At 39.0% G+C, this 25,089-nt stretch overlaps 1 protein-coding gene across 1 annotated transcript in view; it reads right to left on the bottom strand.

Moving 5' to 3' along the window:
• prkd1 (protein kinase D1) overlaps nucleotides 1-20,360 on the bottom strand; it is a 54,191-nt gene extending 33,831 nt beyond the window's left edge. The window contains exons 1-2 of the mRNA XM_017475478.3: nucleotides 19,828-20,360; nucleotides 230-368 (exon numbers count right to left, since the gene is read on the bottom strand). Coding sequence (XP_017330967.1) covers nucleotides 230-368; nucleotides 19,828-19,992 — 304 coding nt within the window. The 5' untranslated portion in view covers nucleotides 19,993-20,360. The remainder of the gene's footprint in view (nucleotides 1-229; nucleotides 369-19,827) is intronic.
• Nucleotides 20,361-25,089: the final 4,729 nt, after the last annotated feature.

Below are 25,089 nucleotides of genomic sequence, written 5' to 3'. Positions count from 1 at the left end.
TATTCTATGATTTTTTTTTGGTCCATGTGTTTATAAGCGACTCCAATACTGTTAGATGGGCAACTGTCAAATTTCAACAGCAGTGCTAAAAGGGGGTCAAACATAGTCTCGGTTATTGCCTTCAGCATTCAGTTCAATTCTTATGATAATAAATATGACCTGGGAAACTCATGGGAACATGTTAAAATATCTACAGCTTCAGCAGTGTTAAGAAGAAACTGAATCGTACCTGAGAGCACTACCTCCACCAGGTCTCCCTCCATGATGTCAGCGGCACACTTGACCAGCTGCAAGATATTCTCGGAGGTTGGGTCATGACGAAAAAGTAGGATCTTGTCATATATCCCATAGAAGCCACACTCTGGGAACTGCAAGTCAAACAGTGCCTCATTAATCTACTGTTAAATACACTCTTTCATATCATATTCTCTCTGTTACACCAACAATTGTTTCAGTTATATTAGGAAACCCAGCCATAAACCCAGATTTTCTAGCGTGTCAGAACTAGAGTAAGGCTTACTTTTGCTACAGTGGTACATAGAAATCCATTTTACGCCAAAGAGAGATTATGTTTTACAATTTGCTCTGTTCCTAGCTATCATGGCACATAAAGAAGCAGCTGATGTTTGATATTCATGTATGCGGTTTCTTCTCTCAAGAGCTTCGACTAAAATGAGTACACAACCATTCTGTAAACTACTCATTTCTCCTTCAAAAAAGCACAGCCTTCAAAAAAAACACATAGCCCCACCTTCACTTTATTTCTTTATTTCTGGGTTTTTGCACATTTCCTAAACAGTTTTAGGAACAATAGTCTTTCAATAAATTCAATGTCAAAGAAGAGAGCAACATATTGACTGACCCGTGTAGGCTGCTGGGGAAACGACCTGCTAGCCTCGTTCTCTATTGATCACTGCTGGGCTGAGTTACAGCTGCACGGCATGGAGTGCCTGTTCAATGCTGCACTATTCACAAAGGAAACTCATACTGGGCCAATTATTGTCTCTATTTACATACTAAAAACCAAGGAAACTCGTATTTGCACAACAATTACTCTGCAGGACATTTATACAGCACGTGCCAATGAATATTTGGACTCTTCAGTTATCAAAATACTGCAAACACATAGGACAAAAACTTGTGTCTTATACAGTGAATTAATATACACAAAACATGCTATCCAAAATAATGTTTGATGTGTATGATATCAACTTATGAATCTCTATGTAAATTAGACTGTTAGACTGTTATAGTGTGTACGTGTTTGTGTGCGTGCGTGTGCCTGTGCTCGTGTGTGTGTGTATTTCCAAAAAATTCCAAAAAATTTGGGACAGTATGGAAAATGCAAAAAAACTAACAAAAAGAGTCATTTTAAAATTCAATTCACCCGTACTATGTTGAAAACACATTATGAACACATTATTTGATGTTTTACTTTGTGACTTTAATTTATTTTTGAAAATATACACTCATCAGGGGGGCAGAGCTGACTTGGCAGTGGTGTCTGTATGTTACTGATCGGAAGGTTGGGGGTTCAAGCCCCAGCACTGCCAAGCTGCCACTGTCGGGTCCTTGAGCAAGGCCGTGAACCCTCTCTGCTCCAGGGGCACTGTAGCATGGCTGACCCTGCTTCCTGACATGCTGGGATATGTGAAGAAAATAATTTCACTGTGCTGTAATGTATATGTGATCAATAAAGACTCATTCATTATCTATCATTTCAAATCTGATGACTGCAACACACTCCAAAAAAGTTGGGACAGTGGATTGTTTACCACTGTGTAACATCACCTTTGTTTTTAATAACACTTATTAAGCGTCTGGGCGCTGAAGACACCTATAGATTAAGTTTAGCAAGCAGAATTTTCCCCAATTCATATGTCAACATAGACATATGTTGTGTACATGTGTACATATCTTTCTGCATTAATGGTGCTCTCAGAGATGTGCAAGTTACCCATGCCATGGGCACTGAAACACCCCCATACCATGACAGACGCTGGCTTTTGGACCTGACGCTGATAACAGCTTGGACGGTCCTTTTCCTCTTTGGCCCAGAGAACACGACGGCTGTTTTGTCCAAGAACTATTTGAAATGTTGACTCATCAGACCACAAAATACAATTCCACTGTGCTACTGTCCATCTCAGATGAGACCGAGCCCAGAGAAGTCAGCGGCGCTTCTGGACAGTGTTGATGTATGGCTTCTGCTTTGCACAGTAAAGCCTTAACTGCAGCGGCGAATGGTGTTGACCGACAAAGGTTTATCAAAGTATTCCCGAGCCCATGTCAGGTTATCCATTACAGACTCATGACGGTTTTTTAGACAGTGACGTGTGAGGGACTGGAGATCACGTATATTCAGAAGTGGTTTTCGGCCTTGCCCTTTAGACACCGAGATTTGACCGGATTCCTTGAATCTTTTAATTATATTGTGTAGAAGGTGAAATGCCCAAAAATCCTACTGATTTGTCTTTGGGGAACTTTGTTCTCAAAGTGTTTGATTATTTGCTGATGTATCTGTTGGCAGATTGCCGAGCCTCGACCCATCCTTGCTCTTGAAGGACTAGGCCTTTTTGGAGGCTCCCTGTATACTATGATTAGACGATTGCCTCACCTGTTTCACTTCATCGTCTTATTCGAACTTGTCACATCACTATTAGTTCTAAATTGCCCCTGTTACAACGTTTTTGGAATGTGTTGCATGCATCAATTTCAAAATAAACATGTATCTTCAAATACCTATGCAGTTGGTTAGGTAAAACATCAAATACCTTGTCTGTACGTTTTTTTTGTTTAAATACAAATCAAAGTACATTTACAAATCACTCCACTTTGTTTTTATTAGCATTTTCCATACTGTCCCAACTTTTTTGGATTGTAATGTGTAACTTTTTTGGATTGTGTGTGTATACAAACACACATACACACACACACACACACACACACACACACACATATATATATATATATATATATATATATATATATATATATATATATATATATATATATATACACACACAGTTGCAATCAAAATTATTCAACCACATTGTAAATCAGGTTTTGTCATGTAATCAGAGAAGGAACTCTGAACTACAGTTCCCAGCAGCCACTTCATCACAATCACATGACTCCTGCAAATGAATCACGTTCCCGTTAATTGAGCACTCGTGTATATAGCCACAGTTTGAACTAAACTACTTGTCTCACAATTGTCTTTCTTTACTTTTGTCCCTGTTGCTGTGTTTTGTTCTTTAGTTTATGTTTAGTCTTTGCCACAGTGTTTTTCCTCAAAGTCATAGTGTCTTTTGAATTTTGTTTGTTTCTTTATTAAATCGGGAAAATCTGCACGTGCATCTGTCTCAACCTCCATAACATGACAGAACGTGAGACCATGAACCTGGATGCCGCAGAATTTTTCAGGTCCAAGAGGCCCTGTACAAGAGGGAGCCTTCCAACCAGGCAGGAACCATCTCTCACTCTCCACTGTTCATTCATCCTTCTTGTTCGTCTGACGATGCCGCTCAGCATTCCTGTTCAGCTGAGGACGCCGCTCAGTCACCCTGTTCAGCTGAAGACGTCGCTCCACGTCCCGGCATGGCCAAGTGCTCCGTTCTGTTTTCCTGCTCCGCTAAGAACATCTCTCTGCTTTCCTGCTCCACTGAGGACGTTGCTCGGCTTTTCTGCGCCGCTGAGGGCATCGCTCAGCTTTTCTGCCCCGCTGAGGATGTCACTCAGCCTCCTTGCTTGTCTGAGGACGCCGCTCAGCATTCCTGTTCAGCTGAGGACGCCGCTCAGTCACCCTGTTCAGCTGAAGACGTTGCTCCGTGTCCCGGCATGGCCAAGTGCTCCGCTCTGCTTTCCCGCTCCACTAAGAACGTCGCTCTGCTTTCCCGCTCCACTAAGAACGTTGCTCTGCTTTCCTACTTTGCTGAGGACTTTGCTCAGCTTTTCTACTCCGCTGAGGGCATTGCTCGACTTTTCTGCTCCGCTGAGGACATTGCACCGCCTTCCTGCTCGGCTGATGACGTCGCTCCGGCTTCCTGCTTGGCTGAGGACTTCGCGCCGCCTTCCTGCTCAGCTGAGGACTTCGCTCCGCCTTCCTGCTCAGCTGAGGACTTCGCTCCGTCTTCCTGCTCGGCTGAGGATGTCGCACCGCCTTCCTGCTCGGCTGAGGACGTCGCACCGCCTTCCTGCTCGGCTGAGGACGTCGCTCTGCTTCCATGTTCCGCTGAAGATGTCGCTGCTTTTCTTTGCTTAACGCCATATGTCGCTCCCCCTTCCTGCTCCACGGAAGGCATCGTTCCCCCTTCGTGCTTTGCAGAGAGCATCGTTCCTCCCTCTGGCCTAGCGGAGAACCTCACTCCCCTCTCTGGCCTTGCGGAAATCTTTGAGCTTCCCTTTGGCCTCGCGGAGAACTTTGCTCCCCCCGCGGACCTCACGGAGAGCGGCACTCCCCCCTCTAGCTTCATGGGGAATGTCGCTTCCCCCTCAGGCTCCGCCTTGAGCTTTGTTCCTTCCTCTGGCTGTGCAGCAGCCATCGCTCCGCATTCAATCCAGGCCAGGGATATCAGGTCATCTCTCTATGGTGCAAAAGAGACCGCTCCACAGCTGAACCTCATCATTCTAACTGATCATTCTTAAGACCTTAAGAAATCTTAAGAAATGTATCTTTTACATTAGGTTAATTCTGTTCTGACAATATTTTCAAGGATTACAAGTTATAATATGTTACCATTGCTCTTTTTGGCAAGATACAATTAACAGTTGCATTTTAATTGAAATTATCTCATTTTCATTTGAATAATCTTTGGTCAACAACATTGAACTATGAAAATGGAAATGAAAAGGAGACACATTTCAGGGATATTATAGTTGTTAAGAATGCACTGCTGGGCCCTGTGTGTATTCAGCAATATCCACAGTGCAGAAGCTGTGGCTGACTGCAGCAAAGTGTACAATACATAGCGCCGAGGCAAGAAAACAGCTCCAGTCAATACAAACACAGATTCACTTCTATTGCTGGTGATATGTTACGGGTGATCTATTAACGCTGTTTTATATGATTAAATCCAGACTGCAGATCAGTGAGGGCATGTGTGGGTTTGTATTTTTTAATTTTGCTCATTCTAATGAGTTTGGTACAATAAAGACACACTGAGGCGAGTGAACATTCTGAGGTCGCCATGACAGCAGCCTCACTGTAGCAGTATGGGTTGTCATGGCAGCAGAAGCCCAAGGCTGACTGAGCACTATTCATTTATTGGAGACAAATGGATGTGCATGTACCGAGCCATCAAAGCCACAGCGACACCCACCGATCCTCATCATTAACCCCTTGGGAGATGCCTGGCTCTAAGCTCGGGAATCTTCTATAACTCCATGTTATGGCCTCTTAGGGTGCTTCACAGTGTTGCCTTGAATGTTGCATCTTCAGGGCTGTCATTTTCTTCCCTCTTTCATTTTCTTCTGCTGCTTTTGTGGATGACTGACTAGCACTGTATGTGAGGGACATCAATTTGGACATTGTCTTCCCTTTAAACACCAGGTTGTTGAAGCTGGCTGTCAAGGTGGAGCAAGGCTGAAAGAAGCAGGTGTGCCAATGCAGAGGAGGGCCAGAGAGAGAGGCAGATATAGACAGAGAGAAAGAGAGCGCGAGCAAGCACACTCTAAAAGCTGCTGGGAACAGTGAATCATCCGTTCTGCTTTAACTGCTGAGCCTCTCTCACCCACCCCACACTTTCTCCATGTGCAGACAGCCATCCCCAGCAACATTCTTTCAATATATCCCAGTGCCCATTTTAGACACCTATTTCTCAAGTTCTTGAATAAACCTGGTGGATTCTAGCTCATCATGTCTAATGACTTTAGTATGTGATAAGTGGTAGCCCAGGTCTCATGAAAAGTAAATACATTAATCAAGAAATAACCTCAGAAACAACTAACAAAGCAAGTGTTGTTAGTTTATCCACCAAAATACCATAAGGGGTAGTAAATATTAAGACAGTATAAATTTACCTTAGTAATGGTTTCAGTTAATGGTATAATGTCCTCTGTGTTTTTTGTTTGGTGACTCAATAGCTAATATTTTTTGTATGTGACTGAACATATACATAACCTCTACACTTGCCAATTCTGTTTAGGGATTTTTGATTGTACAGTAGTGGTTTAAAAGAATATATACTTTTAAATAATATATCACTTTCAAACCTAAAAGAGTTGGACCTGGGTTCTAAGTCTTGAGAAGTCTTTGGAAGAGCCCTGCACGTGTCATAAGAAAGGCTGAGTTGTTATGCCACTATATATTTTATTCATTATTGAAAAGAAACATTCAAATGCATCTTTTCTAACACCAGTTAATTAGACCTAGCTAACACAAGCTAGCTAAATAGTTAAGAACAGCCACCAAATCATTTTTTTTTTTTAAATACATGCTTGATATTATTTAGTTGGTAATTAATTCAGCCAGCTAATTCCTGTCTTTCCATTTCAAGGGTATCAAGACCTAAACTAGACTACTTAAAACCAGCTAGATACTAGTGAGATAATTTAGCTAGTTAGCTGCAATTCTTGCTAGGTTAGAAAGAAAAATTGTTACTATACTCTGATAACCAGACCTCCTATATACAAATTGACAAATTATTTTTCAAATTATGATCACTAAGTTTTAAATAAAGAGATAAAATCAGTTTCCTGCTAAAAGCATTGTCTTTTTGTTCAAAATGGGTTTAAAGCATAAAAATCTCTTAAGAATCTGATTCCAATAGAGCTTTTGAGTTTGCACAATATAATTAGATTAATAGAACTGAACAAGCAGTTTAACCTTGGCTCAAATGTATCTACATCTGTTCAACATATATCTCTTATCTATATCAGGGAGAGTTCTGAAGTTATTATCAGTTAGTAAAGTAAGATTTAGTCAGTAGTATCAGTAAAAAGTTGTGTAAAGTAAGAAGTGGTATTGTTTTTTTAATTAAGAAAACAATTTCTTTTTTTTCTTTCTTTTTTTTAAACTGTGTCTGAGTAACATATTAAAGGTAACAAGATGATCTTTAACAGAGTCTATACTGATTTGAATATTTTGTCTATATACAGACAGCCCACAGTTGGCTTATACACTGAGTGATCTGGGAAAGAAGTCTGTGGCTTGTCACACTGTCATGTATTACCTGTAGATGAATAGAAGATGAAGCACTACCCAGCTGATATTACCCAGACATAACAGACCTATGTTTTTCATTTCCTCTTGAACAGGTCATCAAATGGTCATTTTAGAGAACAATCATCTTATAACAAGTGTTATGAGTTAATTAAGTAATCTCCTTTTTTTTTTTAACTATAAGCCAGTAGTTGACTATTATAGCAAATAAAATGTGTGTTGTTTATTAAGTTTAACAGTAATATCCAGTCTCTGTCTGTCACATGGTGATTTATAATCGGCATAACTCTTGCCAAGCAAAGTGATTTTACAGATAAATGGGGAAGAAAAGTCTGTGCTCGTTGTTAGAAGCTTAGCGCTGTGTCCATTGACAGGATGTGCAGAGCTTTCACCAGCACAGCCGTGTTTTGTTCAGGTGCTGAAACACTCAGACCTACAGGAAATGTTGTCCCACTCTGCACTGATCTGATGCACATGGCTCTGGAATGACAGAGGTGTGAAATCTGTGTGCTGAGCAGTGGGGCTTTAATAAGATAAAGTAAGGCTAAGGTCAAAACACAGGGCTAAAGAGAGCAAGCTTATGGAACATGGTCTGATTAGGTGTTCAAGGCAAGGGTGATACAATGCTTTACAGTAGGCCTACAACAATTTTTTTTTTTTTATATATATAATTGAAAAATCTGTCAACTATTTTGTACGTCAAATAATCTAGTGATTATTTCCTGTTCCAATGATCATAACCAATACAATTTAATTTACAACAATTACAAATAAGGAAATTAGATCATTTAAAATAATGGTAGAAGAACATTGAAATGTTAAGATTCAAATGAATTATGTCTATCTTTACTTAACTTTACTGAATCATTAGCCTACATTCGATGTCTTGTCACTAATCTGAACAACATCTGAAACACATGGTGTTTCTATGGTAGTGTTTTGCACATTTTATTATTCTGACCCTATGATCATAAAAATGTCAAGTCCATTTCATGAAACATTGTGTAATATGAAGCAGATTTTCCAATCTGGAGCTTCCGGTGTTTTCATTTTAAATGTTGCGTCATTAATGCGCTGCCATGTTATATGTCTCTGCTTTGTGACGTGAACTGAATCATGCTTGTACTGTGTTGAGCGACAAACTCACACAGTTTCAACATTTAAGGCTTTGCTTTCTTTGACTGCTCTCTCATTCCCACCAGCAGTCAAAGTTCTGTTTGTGTGGTGTGTGATTTCCTCTGTTTGAAAAGAAAAAAGAAAAAAAGACTAAAGAGAAAAGGAAAATAGCATGACACATTTAATAATACCATTCCCTCCTTTCTGTTGTTTTTTTTTTTCCAAAAAAAAGGAGATGGCCTCTTGTTTTCTATCGGTCAACGCTTTCAAGGATTAGGTTCATGTTCACCTCGATTAACCTTTTATTTTGGTTTTCAGTCTCATCGGTCCAGGTTTAGTATAATTGAGCAAGCAGGGCATATGTTGCAAATTATTTCTATTTCTATTTTTGATAACAAGACCAACTCAAAACAGTCTCATGAAAAAGCTAATGCATGCCTCGCATCTTTTCACTGGCTTTTCTGCCTGGCAAATGTATTTGTGGTTGGTCTGACGGCTGCTTTATGTCATCACAGCTGTCCAAGAAACAAATTAATTTGTCCATTTAAATTCCTTGTGCTGGAGTACAGACCAAAAATAGGACAAATAAAAAAGCCACTGTGGAGCTTTAGCTTTAGCCGCTTTTAATTCTGTTTCTGAAGTCTGAGTATATGAACATGAATACAATATTGCAGAGGTTCTGTATTTAATAACAATAATTAGTTGGCCTTTGTATCTCTCTTTAAGTTCAGCTACACTCTCTACCTGTACAGAGAACAAAGATAGAACCAGTCTGTCTTTTCTCTCAGCGAGACTAACACACCAGGCAATTTTCCCATACAGATCAAGCCATGGAACACACACAAACCATCAACCAATCAGAGCCATGGCTAGCCATGTTGAGTCTGCAGGCTAGCGGGTGCTAGCTGTGCTGTGACAACCACTGGTCAATACTGTTGGAGCATTGTGCTTTTGTTTTTCTCCCTCCCTCTGCGCCTACAAGGCCAAAAAAGCCTAAACGTTTTGCCAATGGCAGGCATGGGGCCACATTCAAGGCCTAACAGAAAGGGCAAACAGATTCTCTCCAGCTCTGCTAACACTCAAGCCGTTTGATGTTCAAAAACTATGGCTATGTTCTTGCAAATACAACCTGTTGTGAGTTATCATTGCTCATTAGCAGTATGGCATATTAACCGTGTTTTTGGAGCACACCTTCGGTCAAAGTGACTTAGACAGAGCCAAAGGTTTACAACAACCTTCAAAAGACAGGAGTAAAATAGTATACAAGCACACGACAATAAGCCTTAGACTATTTTGCACAAGTGGTAAGTAATACATGAAACCCAGCATCAAGGTAACAACAGAATATGCACCTAGCCGCATACACACACACGCGCGCACACACACACACACACACACACACACACACACACACACATACACACACACACTATATATATTTATATATATATGTGTGTGTGTGTGTGTGTGTGTGTGTGTGTGTGTGTGTGTGTGTGTGTACAAAAGTCTTAGGCACCCTATTTTTTTGTACAAACTTTGTTATAGATTTTTAGTTTATGACTTCTACATTACCCAGTTAGTACAAAAAACATTTTATATTTCCAAACATTAGTTTTCCAGCACAAAATTAAATGTTACAGAAAAATCTTTGTATGTCAGTGAAGAAAGCAGCATATAAGAGTATTAAAGAAACCACTTTTCAGACAAAAAATAATGAAGGCTGCTGGATTTTTCTGCAAAAATAAGAAGCGAGTGCAACAGTCAAAATCTCCAGAAGAACCGTGGCTGGTGATGCAACATACTTAATAAAACTTACAGCTCATTTCCTTATAAAACTGCAGAATGTGTACCTGAGACTTCTCTTTTTTTAAAGCGAAGGGTCATCAAACTAAATAGTGACTTTGTTTCATTTATTACTGTTTATTACTGCACTTTTGCACACTTTTGTGTATATATATATATATATATATATATATATATATATATATATATATATACAGTATATATATATGTATATATCTACTATACATAACTCATACTAGATATAACTCATCTACCTTTGTGTACGCGCATATATATATATATATATATATATATATATATATATATATATATATATATATATATGCGCGTACACAAAGGTAGATGAGTTCCCAGTTGCTTTAGCAATTTAGCTAAGTTTATAATTTCCCATATTCACAGGTTTGGCTTTCAAATTGCTGTGTAAGTCATTTTTTTAAATAGCAGTACAGCTACGCAAACTACATTCACATAATCACTTTTCTTGGGTCATTCATGTCTACAGGTGCAAATTCTAAACTCCACAGAAAGATGTTGCTTGCATACATTAGCATGTCGTTAATACTGAGGGGAACAACCTGGATGAAGAGCGTACTCTCATTTAAGGCAAGACGACACACTGTATCTAATTAAAACACTCTTTTAGGCCTGTTAAGATTCTCATTGTCACCTTAATAGCTGTATGTTCACACGTTATTAGTGAGTGTTTTGCAGCTCTCTTGCTCAGCGCCAGCATGCCCACTAACTAACCCTTGGCACAGTCAGCTTGCGCTCAAGCACCACACAGGTTCTACTGGGCTTTGAGGTGCTATGGCAGAACATTAAAATTACATGACGGGCTTAGCAGGTGGTATGCCTCTAAATTGACAGTAATTCCAATATTTCACCGACTATGAGCTTTATTGAACTCCTCTGCACAGTATGGGGTGTAACAATCATTAAACAAAATGAACGCCAAATTTAGCTGCTAAGGCATGGAAGAAAAGTTTTACAACTTTATACCATATCAGCGACTACACAAAAACAGACAAAGTTGAATCCATATTGATGCTCCATTGCACATGGATGATTAATAGACATTCCTTGTCACCTCAGAAAATTGAATTACAATGTTTTTGCACAAAGGCATATTATTCTTGTTTGATTTGTTGTATGCAATTGGCTGATCAATTTTCAGTGTGTGCCTTTTGTGAGATAAAAAAAAAAAACTCGGCAAGGATATACTGGAGCACTGCGTCTTGGTTTGTGAAGTCTCAGCACGTTTCTTGCGAAGAGATAATTGTGTTTTGCAGGTCTTACCTAAACAACCATGGAAATGAGGTAACCTTTCAGCGAAGCATATTAACACAGAGAGAAACCGCTGCATATTTTTGGCCATTTCAGCTACTGCAGTATGCAATGTTTACTGTATTACCAAAAGCAATTAAAAAGATTCCTTTTGTTGGCCCTCCCTGCTTCTCTCAGTGTAAAACATGAAGAGTCCTTGTTGCAGCACTGTTGAATTGGTGAAGACAAAGGATGCTCAGACGCTCTCTTTGATGCGCAACAGCCCTCTCAAATATCCTGTATCATACGTGCCTTACAAAAGACCATAACAGACCACGCTCAACCATTTTTATGAGCCCAAAGTGAGCTTTTGTGATAATCTCACATATCGCTGGGATCTTAGCGAGGGATCAGAGGAGCTAAGGAAGGAATCATGACCCTCCAAGATGGACAAGCTGTCTGTGCATGTGTAAATACATACGCAACGCATACAAAAACATGGTATCACATCTGTCAATGCTAATGAAGGCAGCTCTTTCACTGATCTCCAAAACAGCTGCTCCACAATGGTCTCTGTACAGTACTCATCTCCTGCCGGTGTGTGTGTGTGTGTGTGTGTGTGTGTGTGTGTGTGTGTGTGTGTGTGTGTGTGTGTGCGTGTGCGTGTGCGTGTGCGTGTATGTGAGTGCATGACCTCGCCGCACATGGCTCTCGTCACCATAATGGCACTCAGATGAGTACTTCACAGGCAATCATAATCAGTTGCCAAGCAACTAGAGGGACCACTCTCCTGCTCACGCAAAAAGACCAATGTTGCTAAGATGACCATATAAGCTAATATCACCAATTCACAGCTACTATCTTTGGTGACGTGAATATATAATTTGCTCTAATACCTACGTCTTTCAAAGACGACGGTATGAAATGCAGACCATTCAGGATTTGCACAATGCTTAATGGTAGAATATGACTCTCCTTTATGGGAATGAATGAAAAGACTCTGCCAGCACAGAACCATTGTCATTAAAGCTTGGGCTTCGGAGATAACATGGTTTAAACTTGTGCCAGGTACAGATAGCAGTGCTGGAAAAAAAAGCAATGAGTTACTAAATTATGGAAAATGGTCCGGTTTTTTAGTACTGTTACTACTTAACCTGCTGTTGAAGTCACTGAACCCCTGTACCCATGCAATAATATGTTGCATCTTTACCTGAAGGCAGTGTTTAGCATAATATTACTGTTAAAATGACATTGTGGCAATGACAGATATTATATATTTATTAGATTTAATATTCCACTACTGTATGTTTCCATATAAAAACCAAGCGAATGCAGTCTGAACTTGTTACCTAAAACCCCGGCAACTCAGTGTATAAGTTTAAATTTCCTATTCATTAAAATTAATTTTCAAATAAACTTAAACGATCGTGCTTTTCGTGTGCATGTCCAGGTTTTTTTTTTTTTACATTACACTCTTTCATTACCTGTCCAGTGGTGCTTACAATATTGTTCAGATCAAAACACTGGTGTGCACATCAACATGCCAGGAGCATATGGTGACAACTAAAAACCTAAACCAAACTAAACGAAAGGAGCCATCAGCTGCTCTGCTCCTCCACCAGCGCCTCCATATGGACTGAGCAATAGGAATGGTTAGCACTTAGCATGAGGAGTGCAGCTACCCCACTGATTAATAAGAACGCATGCACAAGTGGTAATGCAAAAAGGTGCAAACTTGAAACAAAGGCGCCATCACTTTAATTAAACCTGATAATCCTGAGCACTAATGGATTCACAGTCTATTAGGCATCCCCTTGATAGTAGTAAGGACTTTTGGCAGTGTGAGAAAGAAGATGGTTGAGGAAGGTTTCATATATGGAGCCTCCACAGAGAAGGTCAAATCAAGATTTTGAAACTTGAAACTGAATGGCATACTTATGGAGTAGATTGGAGAGGAGTCTGATTTTGGTTCTGGGGAACTATTCACTTAACATGAATGTCATTCTTCGCTGCCTCTTGTGCCTCTAAATGCCAAAAAATTAGCCCAGCTTAATTGTGCTCAGTGATACTGAGGCTAGCATCATGTTGACTGGTTTATGAACTAAAGTATTTCATCTCTAATGTGTCTTGGGATAAAGTTAATAGAAGCTATGACTATTGTCTTTTGTCTCTTGGACAGATATTTTGTTACTGTATGGAACATATTCCTGTATGTCTTACTTATTTCCAACAATCCAGTTTAATCTAGTGTCTGGAAAAACATCCTGCACTAATATCCTGATTATCTTTCACTGACATCGATGAGACATGACTGGATTGCTGATGCTTAAAGCTGAATGTTTCACATATTTTGACCATTTTAGTATTCAGATAGTATAGGAACTGTGATGTTAAACATTTTACACAGCATTACCTGGATGTGTAGTAATTTAAGGCATGCACTGTTTCTGCAGCTTGGATCCTACTTGACCAATTGTAACAAAACAATGCAATAAGCCTGTTCATCTTTAAAATCTTCTCCAAATCATCTTTCACTGTTCATGCTGTGAATGTCATAGTGGAGCATTATGTGGGATTATTTCTCAACGACCATCTACCAAGCTATGGGCAGATGTTTGGGGACACTTGATAATCACACCCATACTTTAAGTGGGTCTTCCCCAAACTGTTGCCACAAAGTTGGAAGCACACAACTGTAGAGGATGTCATTGTATGCTGTAGCAATAAAGTTGTCCTTGACTAAGGGGTCAAGCACAACATGGTCCAGGATGGCAATGCCCCTGTACACAAGGCGAGGTCCGTGAAGACATGGTTTGACAAGATTGGTGTGTAAGAACTTGAGTGGCCTGCACAGAGCCCTGACCTCAACCTCACTGAACACCTTTGGCATGAATAGTGAATAGTGTAGATATATATTCAGTTATTCATTATTTAAATTGCAATTCCCTCTGAAAGTATTGGAATGGCAAGGCCAATTCTTTTGTTTGTACTGAAGTATACTGAAGACATTTGGGTTTGAAATCAAAGGATGAATAGATTAGAATTTCAGCTTTCATTTCCATTTATTTACATTTTAAATCTAAATGTGTTAAACAATTTAGAATATGGCACCTGTTGTTTGAATCCACTCAATTTTCAAGTGATCAAAAAATACTGAAACATGTGACTGACATGTTTCTAGATGCCCTGGTGTGCCCTGTTAGATTGACTGTTTATTAATAGCTTTAAATGTCTACTCTTGATTTGAGCCCTGGGTTTCACCTGTGAAAACTGCATTTGTTATTAAAATGATAAAAGTTATCGCAATCCACCGAAGAAGACTTTGAGAGCAGAAATATAGAGGCCATAGCACAAGATGCAAACCACTCATCGGTATTAAGAATCGGAAAGCCAGATTGGAATTCGTAAAGAAATACAAAGTTCTGGAACCAAGATTACCCTCTACCAGAGTGTGGAGAACAAAAGGATCTGCTCATGATCTAAAACATACAAGCACATCAGTCAAATACGGTGCAGGTAGTGTCATGGCTTGGGCTTGCATGGCTGCTTCTGTAATGGGCTCACTAATCTTGATGATGTAACTCATGATGGTAGCAGCAGAATAAATTTAGCTGTCTACAGAAACAATCTGTTTGCCAATTTACAGAGAAATGCATCCAATCTAATTGGGAGGAACTTCATCATGCAGCAAGGCAATGATCCAAGACACACTGCCAGCACAACAAAGGACTTTATCAGGGGACAAAGGTGCAAAGTTTTAGACTAGCCATGTCAATCACCAGACCTTATCCCAATTGAGCGTGTATTTCAATTCCTGTAGGGGAGACTGAAGGGACAAAACCCCCAAAATAAACAATAACTAAAAGAAGTTGGAGTACAAGCCAGGAAAATCATCACAAAAGAAGAATGCAACAGTTTGGTGATTTACCTTAATATTATTTGTACAGATACTTTTGCTCACATAAAAATTGAGTGGTCTGCTACCAAAGGTAGTATGTTCTTGTACATAATCTGACACACACATTAACTATATATATATATATATATATATATATATATATATATATATATATATATATATATATATATATATATATATATATATATATATATATATGTGTGTGTGTGTGTGTGTGTGTGTGTGTGTGTGTGTGTTAACCAAGCTCAGTGGTGTACTCTATGCAATATAGGAAGTTTAAGTATTTTAAAGGTAAAACTAAATCTGTTTGAATGGTGATCTATTAACAATCATTCAGTTAATGTCATGAACAATAGTTCAGTGCAAATGTTTGCACACCCTTTGAACAAATTTTTGAACTCAAATCTAATTTGTGCCAACAGGTCATTTAGTGTGTTAGAATTTACAGATGTTCCTTCATTAACACAAATTTTTAAAAAATGTGATATACATATTCTTTAATAACATGTACACTCAGCCTTTGCCTTTATAACTGCCTCCAACATCTTTTCATATTCTCTGGGCAGCTTTCGGGTCCTGCTACTATAGTTTTTAACATTCTTGGTTAACATTCTTGGTTAAAACCTTTCAAACTATTTTCTTTTTCTCCTGGTGGATAAATTGGAAAATTAAATAAATAAATAAATAAATAAATCCACCCAGAAACCATTGGGGTACCAATCTTTCGCTTTTAACTGTATGCTGATAAAACATTTTAAAACTTGGATACACTGAGATGATTTGGCTCTATAACTCAGTTATAGGGAAGAACCTGTTGTAGATAGAGTAACAATATATAGTGAACAGAGCAACAATTTCTTGGACTGTGCCTTCAGTAACTGAGCAAAGCAGTCATCCTCTGGCACATGTTACTACAATCCAGAGTTGAAAAGACATTGTGCAGATATACAACTCTCACCAGACAATTGGCATGCTCATACTTCCTCTCCTTAGTAGCCCTGCTTTTCCAGAAGGCTTGCACCACCCTACTTTTCCAGGAGAGCTTGCACCACCCTGCTTTTCCAGGAGAGCTTGCACCACCCTACTTTTCCAGGAGAGCTTGCACCACCCTGCTTTTCCAGGAGAGCTTGCACCACCCTGCTTTTCCAGGAGAGCTTGCACCACCCTGCTTTTCCAGGAGAGCTTACACCACCCTGCTCTTCCAGGAGAGCTTGCACCACCCTGCTTTTCCAAGAGAGCTTGCACCACCCTGCTTTTCCAGGAGAGCTTACACCACCCTGCTCTTCCAGGAGAGCTTACACCACCCTGCTCTTCCAGGAGAGCTTGCACTACCCTGCTTTTCCAAGAGAGCTTGCACCACCCTGCTCTTCCAGGAGAACTTGCACCACCCTGCTTTTCCAGGAGAGCTTGCACCACCCTGCTTCTCCAGGAGAGCTTACACCACCGTCATTTTAGCAGAACTGAAGACAGGTGTAACCCAACGTGTGGGCAGAGTGAGCTACTACAATACCAAGGCATTAATCAGATCCAACTCTTTGTGGTCAGAATACAGTAAGCAATGTAGGTGGTCTTACACTGTACAGTAAGCGTCCATATAAGGCCTTTTTAACTTGGTGAATCCGGCAAAGAACAAACACTGAACGCACAAACACACATAAACACATGCTGCTCCATGCTATGACAATGAAACAGTGACAATGAAACACCATTTTCCCTGTCTTGCCTGCACAGCAATGTCACCATCATTTTCATGCACAGAAATCAACATGTGACTGTTTAATGTGATAAAAGCTCTTATACTCCTGAGACCCTCCCTATCTGAGAAAGTGTCTACAAGGTGTTAAAGGATTTAAGGTTAAATCTGTTGTTCGTAGCCCCTCTCCTTTTTCTTTCAATATATTAAACACATCCGTCTATTTTTCCCAAACACAAGCTGACAACCTCAGGCCTTGAAAAAAAGGTGTTCCTTGTTCAGCCGTACATGATTACAGTTATCAAAATGCTGTGCCACAATCTAACACCTATACTTCTAAAAACAGAGCGTAAACAGAGCGAAACTGTTAAAAAGTTAAACAAAACAATAACAAATAAACATACTGCAAGAGAGGTAGCAAAGATGAAAATGGAAAAGACTTTGCCATCACAATTCTGCTCACCTGGTGGAAAATGTGAAATACCAACCTTGTCACAGCATGAAACCGTACGTTCAATTTAGACCCTTTTAAGAGTGCCCTTAGAGCTTTTTACAACGACATAATAACACGTAATGACATTAATCAAACTTGATTTTGTAAGGAATAAAACACTACAGAGCATACTCTTATAGAAATATATTCCGCAGCACAATTAGTGGAGTACTTTTCTTATAACAGACATCTAAAAGTGTTTGACTCCTCTTATATCACAGTAATTTGTCAAAGATAACAATTTTTAATTTATTAATGAATGCCACTTCATGTTTGTAAAGCATTTATAGATACGTTTAATGTTATGGATTTGTCACATAGCAGCTATAAACAGTCATTCCTTCACCAGCTTCTCGTTTATCTCTATTCCTATTAATAAGACGAGAAAAATATTCATCTTGTAATGTTACTAAAAAAAAACAGAAAGCAAACGTAAACTGACTGTTACAACATGAAGACACCCCAAGATTGTTTCTATAAATGTTAAATGCACAAATCTCCTAACAGAAAACTTATCAACAATTTTGTTTTTCTTTGTTAAATAACAAAACATTTTGAAAAATCTTTTCATTATTAGATATACAGCATCCACATTGCATGTCCTTGTGAATGAGCTGTTAGTACAGAAACTATATATTAGAATGATATAGATAGATGTATTCAAACAAGTGCGTTAGTATAAACCTGTAATTTGAATGGTAGTCAGCACACCCTCTGACCAATCAGAATCAAGAATGCAACAATCCTGTGGTATAAACACATATATGATGCTGTATGTGTATCAAATGCTCAGTGAAAATACAGAACCCTGTACTCTGTACACCCAGTAAATTATAACTTGTTATTTCACAACTAACAAGTTTGCTGCCTCAGGTCCCTGCAAACGAAAGATCAGAGTCAGTGAAATAGCTATAGTCAATATTCTCGAGTATCCTTCAGTTACTGTAGCACTACATAAGACAAATGAAGAAAAAACATTAACGGCAACCTTTTTTTTTTTTTTTTTTACAATAATGAACTTTTGAGTCATTACGTTTTGTTTATGTTTCTACTCTGAATTAGTTTTCTGTATAGCTTATAGACCAAAATTTGATGAAAATGCATCTTGACATTATATTTTATTAGCCTATATTTCATCCAGAGTTGATATCCCACTGCATCAAGTGCACAGTACCATATGTTCATGTTGTTGCTGATGACTTTCTTCAAACTCAAGACTTGACTGCTTTATTCATTTTCGGTTTCATTTCTTTGAGTAGTAAATTATACCTTAGTACATTCATTTTGGTTGGCTCATGAATGACGTTGTAAGAGGGAGGAAATCCATTTCTAACCATAAATGTAAACTTTTCATTTGAATTTAGTCATGCAAATTGTTGACAATTTGAAGGTGTAAAACCACATCAAACTCTAATCTAGTTTTGTGAACTTGTGGTTTATGAAGGGGGGAAATGATTTCATTCAAGTTAGCGCAGTACACCTTCGACTTTATTTTAACATGCTTTGCTGTTCGGACAAATAAATCGCTAGCTTTGTTTATTCGCACTTTACACCAGCACGGAAAAATACAACCCACAATTATTAAGCTTTTTATATTTATATTTATGAGTCCTTATTGTTATTAGCCGATTTGACTAGTCACTTTATTGAATGGGTTTAATCCCAACCTCAATTTTTTATTTTTTTAAGTAGGTCTATAAATAATGAGCACTTGGACGTGATCTGTTCTATGACTGGAAAGTTCAAGAACAGAAGACCCTACAGCTGCGATGAATAACCAGAGCATTACTGTACACATTTGAATGCATCTAATATATAATGAGCTGGATTGTTCATAAAATAAACCGTGAGGTCCATGGAATTTATCATAGGCTACAGTTGTTGTATATGTGTTGTTTAACTGTATTTAATTTTACAGTGTCGTTTATCATTTCTTGTTGGGTTATTATTGTTGTTTAATGCCTGGCAAAGGGACTAATAATGTAAATGAACTTGTGTGCATTTACATTTATGAATGCTGATTAATCTACACTGTCCCTTTTTGAAATTAAACAAACAAACAAACAAACAAACAAACAAATACTGTTAAAGGGTTCCTGGCTGCAAAGGGTTTGAAAACCACTGGTCTACACGTATCTGAAAGGTGTAAACAAACCACTGACTTGTTGATAAAATGAACCTGGAGGCAACAAATCATCATGAAACACAGCCCTGGAGTGTCGCTTCGGTTCGTTGTTGAAACCAACACCATGATTCACTTCACTCCAAAAAGTTAATGCTACACTCGGTTCCCTCACTCACTCGATTATCCTTCGACTCCGACTTTGAGAAGGTGGCGAGCATCATGAGCTCGTTAGAAAACGAGACATAAGAGTTACCTTCTGGTCGACGATGGAACACGCCATTTCCCGGACCTGCGCGAGGCTGAAGTCTGCGGAGTCGAGCAGCACGGGCTCGCGGCTCAAACCGATCTGCATGTGGAAGGAGACTCCGCGCGAGCCGGGCATGGGGCTCGGAGCACGGATCACCGGAGGAATACTCATGGGGAATCCGTGAAATGTCGAACGGGATAACGGTCGCGGCGGGATTAGTCAACTAATCACTCAGTGCGTTTCGTCAGGGCGCTCTGTTTTCTAATGAACGCCCACCTGCACGCGCGGGGAGCAAAACTTCCAATCGCCCCAAATTCCTGACGGTGTCATGAAGGTAAATGATGAAGGGAATAAAAAAAATAATAGTGATAAATTGTAATACATTCAGAGGCACTGAAAACAAACGCGAAGAGTTATTTGGCCGTTGAGGGGCGATGAAGATGATGATGATGATGGTGGTGATGATGATGGAGCCCTATAGACGTCAGATAGGTTTCATGTTGGGGTCTGATAGACACCGCCTCCTGGTGATTAGAGAACCACACAATTAGAAAGATCTGCGTGTACAACACGTTTTAGTGTTGTTGTGTGTGTGTATGTTGTTGTTGTTGTTGTTTTTGCGTTAAGAATAATTCTAAGAATGAACATATTGCGGTCAAATGATTGTTTGTGTGCCCCCTGTGGAGGAAAATCTCCTTAGCCAAAAATTAAAAACTTCTCAAAGTCAGGTGGTTTAAGAGGTCAAAAATCAGACTTTACTGAAGATGTCTGCAGATCATTTGACAAATACAATCCAGGCTCCTGCTTTTATACAAAACTAAAACAATGATCTCATTAGACGGGTTGTTCCCAGTTTTTTTCTTTCACAATGTTACTTTCTTCATGTATAATCTATAATTGTGGCATGAGTTCAGTTTTTATTTTATTGATTAGTGATTTTTCACAATTTCTAATCACATTAGGTTGTCTTACTAAGATTTTAGTTTATTTGATTAATGTACTGAATACTTTTATATCTTATACATGATTGGATCTCACTTTGATTACTTAACATTAAAATATATATACCATACCCCTTTTCACTGCTTGTGTATTATTTAAGTACACCTTTATTCGCCTTTTTGCATGCGATGCACATATAAGGCCTTTTTGCGGGTGCAGAGTCCAAACCGAACTTGAGTGCTTTTAGAGTGGATTGAGGGAATATTGACCTCCTACTGTATTCTTCAATTGGCAATCATTACTATGGGAAGCAGGAAGGTGAGATCAGCAAGATCACATTTATACCCGGTCATTTTATGCATTTTGTATCTGAAATGTAACCTGATAAGATGCAGCACAGTCCCAACAGGATTTTGCGTTTTGTGATGTCATCACAGCGTGCATTCAGCCCAAGCCCTCGTCAATTCTTGTTTATCGAACATGAGTACTGCTAAAAGGTCTAATTTACCAACAAACCTCACTAAGCAAGATCGTGCAATTGCAATTTCGCCAATTCGAGTAGTTTTTCACAAAAGAGCACAAAAAATCAGCAAATTTTGAAACAAAGCCAAAGTAAAATCAAGCATCTTTGTCCACAACAATCAAATAAAAACTCTGCGAAATCCAGTATGGGCTGATGTAACCTTTACAACACAGGTGGTTTTAACACTGGGCATGTTTTCTGCGGTCTGAATCCGAGTGCGATTGTTCCCAGCGCCCTGCAGCGTTGGTCTGGTTTCAGACTCAATTGATTCTATCGAACCCCAGTGCATTTGGGTTCATCTTCTGTCATCACAAACGCGCGTGAAGAACACAACGTGACACCATTATTATTATTTTGGTGCTATTATGCACAGCAGTGGAGCTCTTCTGTGTCCCACAATGTTCCCCTGCCACTCATGGTACACAGGTTGTGGAAACTAAGGATGTCGTCATTGGCTAAAACATGTGCAGGTTACTTTACTTCCTGAAAAGTGCGGACCCGTGTACGAGTTGTACTCACATTCTCGGTAATCGCGGCTCAGTACCAGTGTAGCCGAACTCAGACTAACTACAGGTAGTCTCGGGTTCGGTACTGTGGTGCGCTTCCCGGTCCACGTGACAGCTTTCATATTGACAATTTTTCATGCAGGCCGTGCTCTATTTCGACTAAACTGGCAGTGTGAAAGCCCCCATATGTAACTAAGCAAGACCAACTAAGGAGTACTATATTAACACCTACAGTGAGAGGAAATAAGTATTCAGACACTTTTGTTATTGTTGTTTTATATATATATATATATATATATATATATATATATATATATATATATATATATATACACACACACACACACACACACACACACGCACAATGAATGAAGGAGCTTCCTAAAGTTCTCATGGATAGCATTATAAAATAACACTCAAATGGAAAAAGCTATAGAGTCATAGAAAGGATGTTAAACATGGACTGGTGAACCATGCATGATTTCACAACACATCCTCAGATTAATGATGAGGAAGGTAACAGAGAAGCCAGCAATCACTCAAAAGAGTTGCAGGACGACCTGAAAGTAACAGGAACAACAGTTACATAGAAAACAAAAAATATTTAACTGCACCACAATCATCTCTGTTCCTACAATCCACAAAAAAGACGTGGAGAGATGCATACCCATAAGCATTTAGACAAATCAGATGAATTTTAGCATTTAGACTTCAATTCAATTCAATTTTATTTGTATAGCGCTTTTTACAATAGACATTGTCTCAAAGCAGCTTTACAGAAATATCAACATGGTATACAGATATTAAAGGTGCGAATTTATCCCAACTGAGCAAGCCACTGAGTGGCGACGGTGGCAAGGAAAAACTCCCTAAGATGTTTTAAGAGGAAGAAACCTTGAGAGGAACCCGACTCAGAAGGGAACCCATCCTCATCTGGGTAACAACAGTTAGTGTGAAAAAGTTCATTATGGATTTATATGAAGTCTGTATGGAGTTAGGAGCAGCCGTAGTCCCAGCAGTCTGGAATTAAAGAAGATTTGAGCTCCATCCAGAGGCAGAAAGGATCTGGATCTCTAGTATCTCCATAAATTCGTGTGGGGCTCGGCGAAAGGAGAGAGGGAGAAAAAAGATAATTATGACTGCGAAGTAGTAGAACAGAATCTAGTCAGGGTAGGCTTGACTAAACAAATACGTTTTAAGCCTAGACTTAAACACTGAGACTGTGCCTGAGTCCCGAACACTAATAGGAAGACTGTTCCATAACTGTGGGGCTCTATAAGAGAAAGCTCTTCCCCCTGTTGTAGCCTTCACTATTCGAGGCACCGTCAAATAGCCTGCATCTTTTGATCTAAATTTAGACAAATTTTGTAACAATATACTTTGGTCAGTTAAAAATATAACTCTTTGGCAGTAATTCTGCTTGTCATGTTTTGGGGGAAAAGAAGGAGCACATGACCCACAGTGAAGAAGGAACATCATGATATGGCAGAAACACATCTGAGAGATCAGATTAAAATCTGTTACAAAAGTTTCTTGGGGCATTTAAAAATACATTTTAGGTATACCATGCCTATTCAACTCGCATAACAGTCATCAGATTTGGTATTTGGTACTTGGTACTTGGTACTACCACCTTCTGCTGTGATAACAGCTTTTATGTCTGTTTGGGTGTAATGTTCACTCATTCTTCCTGGCAGATTTGCTGCAGGTTTTTCATGTTGCTTGGATGTTGTTTGTTGATTAAAGTTTTCAAACAGTGCCAAAGATTCTCAATGAGATTCAGATCTGCACTTTGACTTGACCACTGTACAACATCCACCTTTTTGTTTTTAACCACTCCTGCATTGCTTTGGCCTTGCGTTTACACCCACTGTCCTGCTGAAAGGTGACGTTTCTCCAAAGCTTTAATTTGTTTTAGCAGACTGAAGGAGTATTTTGTAGTAGTATTTTGCTCTATCAATTCTCCCTTTAATTTTGACAAAAAGTCCATGTTCTGAGGATAAAAAGGTGTACCCAGGGCATGATGCTGCCACCACCATATTTCGCTGTAGCGATGGTGTAGCACTCAGGTCTCCTTTGGTGAACAGTGGACTAGTTCAACAAACAGATTTCATGTAAAAACCATAATGAACTTTCATTTACTTTCACACTATCCGTTGTCACCCAGATGTGGATGGGTTCCCTTCTGTATCTGGTTCCTCTGAAGATTTCTTCCTCATGTCATCTTAAGGAATTTTTCCTTGCGACTGTCAACTCCGGCTTGGATAAATTCACACAATTAAATCTGTATCCCGTGTTTATATGTTTCTGTAAAGCTGCTTTGAGACAATGTCCATTGTTAAAAGCGTTATACAAATAAAAATTTCATTGCATTGAAATGAACTGAACTAAGATATGGCCTGCATTAGGATTACACCACACACATACATACATTCATACATTCATACATACATACATACATATATACATACATACATTCATACATACATACATACATACATACACACACATAGAGCTTCTCAAACAAGAATATCTCAAACAAGTATCTTGTTCTCATCACACCAAAAAAATCACATCTTCACTTGATCACTTTTGTGTGTTCATGTGGCTCTTCTTGAGCAATGTTTTCTTTCTAGCCACCCTGCCATAAAGTCCTTAATTAACAAAAACAATTCTAGATTCCTTTTCAACACAGTAGCAAAATTAACTAGGAATAAAACCCCTACAGAGAGAAACACTCAATCATTACATAGCAGTGAAGATTTCATGAAATTTTTCAATGATAAGGTTGAAAATATTAGACGTGAAATACAGGCCATTAAATTAAAACTGGACAGTACTGTAACAAACCCATTACATGACAGTGTAGCAATATCAGATCAATGTTTAGAGTGTTTTGCTCCGCTTAGAGAGACCGAACTTGCTACATTAATCTCTTCAGCAAATTCATCAACTTGCATACTAGATCCCGTACCTACATGTTTGTTTAAACAGATTGGTCCAGTAGTAATTGAGCCACTTCTAAATATAATCAATTCTTCCCTAAGCAGTGGCTATGTACCTAAATCACTTAAATTAGCAGTTATTAAACCCTTGATTAAAAAACCTGATCTTGACCCGTCTCAATTGTCCAGCTATAGACCAATATCAAATCTCCCCTTCATCTCTAAGATTTTAGAAAAGGTTGTAGCAAAGCAGTTATGCTCGTACTTAGATAGGAATAACATTCATGAAATGTATCAGTCAGGATTTAGACCTCATCATAGCACAGAGACAGCGTTAGTTAAAGTAGTAAAT

The sequence above is a fragment of the Ictalurus punctatus genome, chromosome 9 (assembly GCF_001660625.3).
Source record: "Ictalurus punctatus breed USDA103 chromosome 9, Coco_2.0, whole genome shotgun sequence".
Taxonomy (NCBI): Eukaryota; Metazoa; Chordata; class Actinopteri; order Siluriformes; family Ictaluridae; genus Ictalurus; species Ictalurus punctatus.
Note: the sequence above shows the minus strand (reverse complement) of the source record. Positions and strands in the feature narration are given on the sequence as shown.